The following is a 9,545-nucleotide window of genomic DNA, read 5'->3' as shown; positions in this document are numbered from 1 at the left end:
GAAGATTAAAGCAGTGGCCCTACAGGTTAACTTTTGATGTATTTTCCTATTAATTTACATGACAAGTATATCCTAGTTACGCACGGTTTATTTAAAAGTACTTTTTTGCAGATATATTGTTTTTTTCCCTTTACCAACACGGCCTTAATCGTATTTAAAAATAAATAAATTATATGACAGCAAAAGATAGTGATTGTGTTGCAAGTTTCCAAATGCTATATGCTGATTGGATCCATGGACGCCTCCACATGTTTGATAACTTTGAGATGATATGAACCTATGGTTATAGAAACATTTCGTACTTGGTGAAGTTGTATTATCTCTTTTGTAGTTTGCCTGTGTATGTGTTTCACATCTAAGATTATATTTGTAGGTATAGAAATGGCAGGACAGTAAAAATTGTAGGCAAATGGTTTCTTGGGTACATGAATGTTGGTGATTATTATCAATCCACATTATTAATATGAATTTGTTGACAGCTTTCTTTCTTTGTCTTCCATAGTTATGAGTTTCGACTTAGGGTTTCTCTTTCATCTTGTGGGAATCTCAACATGATATCGCACATCCGGAACATTGACAGCAGCCTTTAGTTTCTCATTTGGCTACCATACATATTTGTCTGTTTCGGATATCTGGTATGCACTGACATTTTTGAACCTAAATACTCTGTCACTGATTGTAATGTGTTGTGACATGAAATAACAAAGATCATAGAAACAGGACTGGGCTAAGTTGGCAGTGACATTTAAGTACCTATTAAAACCTCTGCTATTTGTAAATGGTTGACGTTTTCGTGCTATGTATGTATGTCATTTAGTAATCTTTTGCATATCACCAAAATGGTGCTACTGAGTACAATGCTACATTTTCAACTCCCTCTCACTGTTAGTTTCTAAGGGAATATATTACTTACTTAAAAGTAGAAGAGGCTTATGCTAAACGCTGTTTTAATATTCTTTGAAAGCATTTCATTTGTTTTAAGTAGGTGAAATAAAGTTAAGTGCGTTTACCTTTTATCAACACAATATGAGAGAAAAATGATCATACTGACACGTGTAAATTACTGCCACATTTTAGTACATGCACAATACATTTAAGTTATAGTTGAAACACATGTGTGCGTTATGTTTTACATAAGTGACACTTGAAGGCTTTTCAGATGTGCCATTTAGACACTTCTCCTTCTCAATGTTATTTTGATCATTTGCCACATAATAATAAAGGAGAAGGAATGTAGACTTTGCGATCTTGTTGCTTAATTAGATTTCTTGATATATGAAGGCTTGCCGAAGTGAAATTTACAGTATTTAGCTCGTCCTCTTTTGTTTCTCTGCTAAATTCATATGGTTTTACAGTGAAGTGAGGATAGAAGGTTTGGAAACATTGGATTATCTAGACACCTGTCTGATCGAAAATGCTTCACTGAACAAGGAGATGCAATTACTTTTGAATCTGAGGTATAGTCTTATGTGTGGTTCCCTAGTACTTAGTTTTTTTACTTCAATAGTGCACAATAAATGAGCATAGCTGTCATCATCTCCCGTTTAGCGACACTCTTCTTCGAATTAAGGGATGTAAAAACTTTCCAGACTCTATTCACTTATACAATCTTGATTATCTATGTGTGTGTGTATACTGTGTGTGTATACATATGATTGTGGCACAGTTAGACCATTTGACTGAATTATTTTACTATCTTTAAGTTTGTTCTGTGATTTTTTTTAATTTTATTATCGAACTGCTACTTCTACTTCATAAATTTCTGAAATACTTGCAGAAATAATGAAGAAAATGCTCCATGAATCCCCTCCCCGTTGACATATAGTTTCCAGGTAATTGTCCATTCTTTTTAAATTAATGCAAGATTTGTAATATTTGTTGTTATTTTTTTAGATATTATTATTTGCTATTATTTTATTTTTATTATGAAATTCATGCAACTAAAATCAATAGATTTTTTGCAAAAAAAAATAGATAAGTCCCACTAGAATTGAAATACTACCCAACATAATACCTATGTGATCAGTGCAACCATATTGAGAGGTTAAGAAACATAGTGTCTTACCCATCATCGAGACGCATAAATCACATTTGGTTGATGCAAAAGTAGTTAATTTTTACCTTTTAAGTATTCACATTTGGAGTTATAAATCTCATATGGATACTCTGAATACCATATTTATCATTTTGTCATTTGTACCTTTGAGGTATCAATTTTTTTGGGTACGTATTCCAAATTACTCCATTGGAGACCGGTCACAACTCATTCTGAATGGTTTACATAGTTAATGTTTGTTAGATCTTTTACCGACAATATTAAATCATACATATTTTACTTATTCATTGAAGTGGTGTGCATGACTGTAACATGAGAAGGTCTAGTAATAAGTTCCTTAAGGTTAATATTATTGATCTTGTTATATACTTGTTTCTTATAATTTTCTGAACCAGTGTCCTGGTTTTCAGCTGTTGCTTGAGGAAGCTGTTGCAGGCCATCTAAAGCCATAGCATCTGACCGTGATTGGCTCAGATGAAGCCTCAAAATATTATTCCTGCGGATTCTTCTTCAATGTCCATCCAATTATTTAGAGCAGCTGCAACCTACTAGATGCGGTAATGCCCAGAAACATGGGTGCAGAAAGTAAAAGGTGCAGATAATACTTTAGTCTCTTCATTTTTTTCAAAGTCCCCGTTTATTATCTTTTTGCGTATATAGTTGATAAATACTTGGTATTCCTTCCTTTCCTCTGCGGTAATTGTTCGTATTCCCAATTGAATACCGCTTTGGAGATTGTTCAGATTCCAAATTGGCATAGAATTTGTAGATATATAAAGTCTTACTTTTTCACAACTGTTGAAAGAATTTACTTTACTGGATATGTGAGGTCTTCTGTTGTAGCCAAAGAAATATTAAATGTGTACAGGCTCCTTCATTTTCCTAGTCCAGATACCATGACTAAAGTTCATTTAATTTTATCTGAACAACAGATAGTAAGATTGCAGTTTTCCAGTGTACTGGGCCTAGTTCTCACTTTCTTCCATTGTAAAAGGTTAACGTTCCCATTGGGTACAAAACTGGTCTCATAAGTTTCTGTAGCAAAACTTATGTTATTCCATGTGACCACATATTCTCATAAGCCTTAACTTCTTTTTTCTCTTAACTTCTTATAGCAGATATAGACGCTATTCTATCCCCTGATAATGGCCGTACAGTATTTTCAGAGTAAACTTTCTTGTCGAATATGGACTTAGAGAGTATTTGTTTAATATGAAATTAAACTAATAGCGCCATAAATTAAATAGGGATTAATGCCTGGCTTAAAGAAAAAAGTGCTTATCCATGATATATGTCCAAACTGCATATGTATATGCATATTAAATGAACACAAGTATGTTAAACGTAATAAAAGGGAGCAAGGTCGTCTTTCATTTCGCTTGGTTATAGTATTACTTGTATTGCCATATTAGTTTTAGTTGGTCTCTGTGATGAGGGAAGATAAAGTGAAAACTCATTTGATGAAGTATTGGATCATATATACACCACCTGATTATAGCATGTGCTTGATTATAATGATCTTTTCTTTTTTACTACAGAGTGGTATAATCCCTATTTTTTGTGGGGAATGTTTCGACGTTGTCATGGAAAGCTTAGAAGTGCAATCGAAGGAAAGGTAGTTGAAGACGTGAATATTGACGATGAATGTCGACCATACTAGGCGGGGGACTTTTGGACCGGTTTATGTATTATTCCAAAGCAGTCATCAATTCTAATTCTGCTAGAATTCTTTGAGATTGAACTAAATGTTATTTTGGCGGATTCGTAGAGATTTTGACATAGACGATATTCCTTCTGAACCTACGTCAATTCCAATTCTGCTGAAGTTCGTAGAATTTATTCTTACCTGAACGGCGTTTTACCTGACCAAGTAAAAGTCTTGGCAACTCACTAATCAACAATCCTATTGACAATTAAAAGTCAAGAAAGTTAACAAGATTTAAAAACCCAACCCGCAGTCAGATTATGTACCTTGTTCAAGTATAATGTTTTCTTCACATTCCTAAAGTACAAATTGCTTCTCATAATGTAAAGATAATAATAACACCAAGTATATTTGTTGTTAGCCCTATATGGTACATGCGTAGAAAAATGTCTAAAATGGCACGCATGTAAAAACAGCCCAAAATAGTATGTAGAAACGCAGAAAATGGTAATGTTTAGCCTAAAACACTAAATTGCTTAGCGTGTGGTTGTTATTAATACTATTTTTTCCTTTTTTTGTCCATGACGCTAGATGAACTTGTGTTTGAGGTTTTAATTTTTTTTTGTTATGCTAAACGTTACTTAAAGTTAGATCGCTTTAAGTAACGCTTTCCCCAATTTTTCTAATTGGATTGTTGTGCATTTTACTAAGTTTTAATATTTTTAAAATTTTAACGGGGCATTTTGAACCCTACAAAATTAAAAAACTGCTAAATTAGATATTAGAATTTTAATTGGAGTTTGATTTCTCAAAATCCTGAATTCTATATCAGTGTACCAATTATTAATTATTATTTTAATATTTCAAAATCTAATGGAAGTTGTTGACTTTAGGAGCCCGTAAGGTTTATCTAGTGCGCACCCGATGGGTAGCGGCCGCCGGTTACCTACGTTAAAAAAAAATGTTCAAGATTGTTAAATTAGCTGTCATTTATTAAAACAAATTGGATATTCTAATTAGTTTATTAATTAAAATCCAAAAAAAATTATAATAATATTAAAACTGAATAATACGACTCAAGATAAATCAAATCATAGTCTTTTGAACAAAACTACGATCGTTGATCGGATCGTTCCACTGTTGTATATTTTCTCGCTCGGCATAGTTGACCTATACATCATTTTAGAAAGACAATCCAACAATCTGTTGAAATTGTGAGACCACAGAAATTTGACGTGTCGAAACGCATTCGAACAATTATAATAGGTCTTAATCTGATAGGACCCCTATCAATGAACAATATACGAAATTTTGTAGATGTACGATTCCAGAGAACAAAACAAACAAACTAAACTCTCACAATGAGAGAGAACAAAACCCAATATATAGTTAAGAAAACCTATACAATAGAACTAAAACTCTTAATGAAGAGATAGATTTATTTGAAGTAATAAAAATTAGGAAAAAATATCAAAAACAGTGTTTATCATTAAACCAATCGGAAAAAATAAGAATTAAGATTTTGCGAAAGAGAGAGATAGGAGGGCAACTAGTTTTTAAATATTCTAATATCCAAAGTGAATTATTTGAACCTAAAAAAATTTATTAATAAGGATACACCCCTAAGTTTATAAATATTAATTTAAAAAATGACATTGAAAAATAATATTAAATGATATTTACAGCCGAAAATAGCACACAATAAGAAATTTAAAATAATAATTATAATAATTTATATACTACGTGTAATTTATAATACAAAATTAAGTTAGCAATTAAAAAATATAAAAAAATATTAAATGTTTTATTATTTAAATTATTTAAAATTATAACCTTAAAAATATTTAAAATTACTCATATAAATTGCAATAATCAACCAAACATGATATTAATATACTATCAATATCAATTCTAGCAATCAACTAAACATACGTCATATGATATTAGTTTCATATATCGTTAACCCAATACCACCTTCCAAACCCTTGTCATTCCCCTAACAAGTGAAATGACCTCCTGAAGATAAACTCTTAATTAGCGCATGGTTGAATGTGTCGATTGATCCCTTGATCGGGGCGAATAAAAAAGGTGAATTTTGGGATCAAATTTGTAACTATTGTGAATAAAGTAATCACGGTATTATCAAAAGAGGGGTAATATCTATCAAAAAAATGTGGCAACAAATAAATGAAGGGGCTTAGCAATATAGAACATGTTATGAGGAAGCTGTCTCAAAATGGGGAGTGGTACAAATTTGGACAACATAATTGCGCAGCTCATGGTTTCCATAAAACTAAATACAATAAGAAGTTTAATTTTGACAAACATTGGAATGATCTAAAGAGACATCCTAAATGGAGACAGCCTAAGAGACAATAATGGAAGTGCAAAGAGAACTAAATTTAGTGATTTGGAAATTACTCATCATTGATGAATGAAACACCAACAGATGAGAATGTTGTTGAATCACCGGTTCGTCCTAAAGGTACAAAAGCAGCTAAGAGGGAGGGGGAAAAAAAGGCAGAGTTTAATGATCTTAAAAAAAAGATTATGAAGAAATAAAAGCTAGTTTATGCAGGAGATTAGATCTAATGGCAGAGTTCAATGAACTTAAGAAAAAGAGGAGGCTAGGAAAGAGAATGAATCAGATATGCAACTTCTTACGCTTGATACTAGTATAATGAAAGAGGCTCAACGAGAGATTTATGCCAAAATTATTGAGGAAGTCAAATCAAGACGCAGGTGGAACTAGCCATTGGAATCTAGTTGCTTGTTTATTTTTATTTGGAATTAGTTGTTGGAAACTAATTGTTCGTTTGATTCTGTTTGGAATAAGTTCTTGGAAGTTAGTTTTTGTTTGTTTCTATTTGGAACTAGCCGTTGTAATTTTAGTTCTTGTTTATTTTAGTTTCGAACTAGCCGTTTTCTTTTATTATTTTTATCTCCTATAAAACATGTCTGTTCTTTGTGATAGTCTGCAACTCATTTTTTTCATTCACAGTGCAATCAAAATATATACTACGGATGAGAACTCTGATATGTCCTAAAGAATTTATTGAAGAAGGCTCGTCAACCACGACTAAACGAGTGATATGCAAAGACCGTGAAGCGGGTCATGAACGATTGGAGAGAGATTATTTTGCTCAAAATCCAGTATACCCTCTAGATACATTCCGACGACGGTTTCGAATGGGAAGACACGTGTTCCTTCGAATTGTGGATGCTCTTTCAAATTTTGATCCATATTTTCAGTAGAAGGTTGATGCATTGGAAAGAAAGGGCCTATCACCTTTACAAAATTCACGGCGGCCATACGCATGTTGGCATATGGAATTGGAACGGATGCAGTTGATGATTATGTGTGCATTGGTACGTCCACTGCAATTGAATGCTTGAAAAAATTTGTTACCAATATTATTTTAATTTTTGAGAGTGAATATTTGCGAAAGCCAAACTCAAATGATGTACAACGTCTCATAAAAATGGGAAAGGCTCGCGGTTTTCCCGGAATGATGGGGAGTATTGACTACATGCATTTGCAGTGGAAAAATTGCCCTAAAGCATGGAAAGGGATGTTCATGAGGGGTCATAAAGGAGTTCCAACAATATTGTTTAATGTTGTTGCCTCATCGGACCTATGGATATGACATGCATTTTTCGGAGTTGCTGGTTCTAATAACGACATGAATGTGTTAGACCGATAACCGATATTTGATGATGTACTAGAAGGTCGTGCTCCTCAGGTAAATTACAATATTAATGGTAACAACTATAACATGGGGTACTATCTAACAGATGGAATCTATCCTGAATGGCTACGTTCGTGAAACAATTCCACGCCCACAGGGTGAAAAGAGAAAATTGTTCTCCAAATATCAAGAAGGTCATCGAAAAAACGTAGAAATGACATTTGGCGTGTTGCAATCTCAATTTGCAATTGTACATGATCCAACACAATTTTGGGATAAAGAAGATCTCGCTAAAATAATGAGAGCGTGTATTATACTACATAATATGATTGTTGAGGATGAGAGAGACACATACGCCACTCCCTTTGGCGCTTTACCATCTTACGATGATGCAACATATGGCTTACCGCCTCCAAACTTAGGCGAAGAATCTTTAGCCTCTAATGAAATGTATATCGGAAGGACTATCCAACTTTGTGACAGGCAGAAATATTGTCAACTACAATTCGATCTGGTTGAGCATATCACAATGTTCCATAATAATGATTAACTAGCTCTATAGCCCGTGCAATGCACGGACATGCTCTATATTGGGCGAATCGATATTATTTTAGTTATTCTTGTTGATAATATTTCATGTTGTCCCCCCTCCTAATGATGATGGATTTATTTTTGTATATGAGTAGATTTTTATTTTGATGACATTGGTGCAATAGTGTTTATCTACAATTAACGTAGAGACTTGTAGTGACATTTCTTGTTTTTTACTGTTAAGGACGATCCATGAATTTTTTTTAGAAATTTTAGTAATTTTACATAATATAGTTGTTTGTTTACATAAGATTTTATTTTATAATTGTTATTTGAATTTTAGTATTCTTCAATTTTAATTTCCGACCTCAGTAACTCTTTCCCCTCTCTCAAAAAATATTAATAAATCCACATCTCACGGCATACTAGGCGCTTTCGGGTTGTATTTTAATATGTAAACTTTACCAAGATTATTTATTTTAGTTAATATTATCCGTTCATGCCATAATGACGCAGTAAAATACCAATATAAACCAACATTATCATATATTTTATGAATTATGAAGACCATAAGTTAAAGGTTTTTTTTACATAAATTCACACATACATATACATATATATATGTGTGTATATATTATATATACATATATATATATATATGTGTGTGTATTTATATATATATATATGTATGTATATATATATATGAAAGCCCATAATTTATTTATTTTTGTGTAAATACAAAAATATAATACTTAAAGTATGACATGGTTAGATATAAATATATATTCAGTTAGAGGTATCAATGGTTCTGATCCACATAATCATATTTAATATATAAGTTTATCTAGTTCATTTGTTTGTAATATTTAATTCGCAAATATTTATAATAGATCTAAATATTAGTGTTAATGTGATAAATATGGTATATGTCAGTCAACTGTGTTATTAAAGGTCACTGGTAGGCTGTGATAATATCATTAAAATTAATGACGAACAATAATATTTGTACAAATAAAATTTATTATAATTTAAATGTACTACCACTTTTTATAAATAACATGATTTTGTACTCAAGTTTCTCATGTATTAATATTATTTATTTTGTTATAATAATAATATTATTATTATTATAATTATTATTAATATAATATAAATAATAATTATTATTATTATTAGAATTTTTAATATATATGTTTTATAAACCTGCTATTAAAATGAAATATTTTTTTTTAATGAAATTTAAAATTATTACTATTAATATTAATATTTAATTTTACTTTATATTTAAAATTCACTTATTTATATTATTAATTTGATAATTAATAATGTATGTATTCTCGTTTTTAGAATTTAACTTACGTTAAAAATAAGGACAATTTTTGTAGACAAAAAAATTTGAATCATTAACTAAAAGGGAAATTTAAGGGAAATTTCATTTGAAGACGAGGGTTTTTAATTTTCGGAGCAATAAAAAGGATAAGACAATACTACGCCATGCCAAATAGAAAAATAAACTGAGGGTAATATAATATTTTTTATTGTCTTGCTCTGATAATTAAGAACCTGCTCTGAAAATATAACATCTCTAACTAAATTATTATATATATACATATATACGTACATA

The 9,545-nt window shown here is 31.2% G+C and overlaps 1 protein-coding gene across 1 annotated transcript; it reads left to right on the top strand.

The window, feature by feature from the left end:
* The first annotated feature begins 7,018 nt into the window (after positions 1–7,018).
* LOC141701593 (uncharacterized) lies at positions 7,019–7,940 on the top strand. The gene is made up of 2 exons (XM_074505236.1): positions 7,019–7,318; positions 7,497–7,940. Exons 1-2 carry the CDS (start codon positions 7,019–7,021, stop codon positions 7,938–7,940), a joined length of 744 nt encoding a protein of 247 aa, XP_074361337.1.
* Positions 7,941–9,545: the final 1,605 nt, after the last annotated feature.

The sequence above is a fragment of the Apium graveolens genome, unplaced genomic scaffold (assembly GCF_009905375.1).
Source record: "Apium graveolens cultivar Ventura unplaced genomic scaffold, ASM990537v1 ctg419, whole genome shotgun sequence".
Classification (NCBI taxonomy): domain Eukaryota; kingdom Viridiplantae; phylum Streptophyta; class Magnoliopsida; order Apiales; family Apiaceae; genus Apium; species Apium graveolens.
This window is presented reverse-complemented; position numbering and strand designations above follow the sequence as displayed.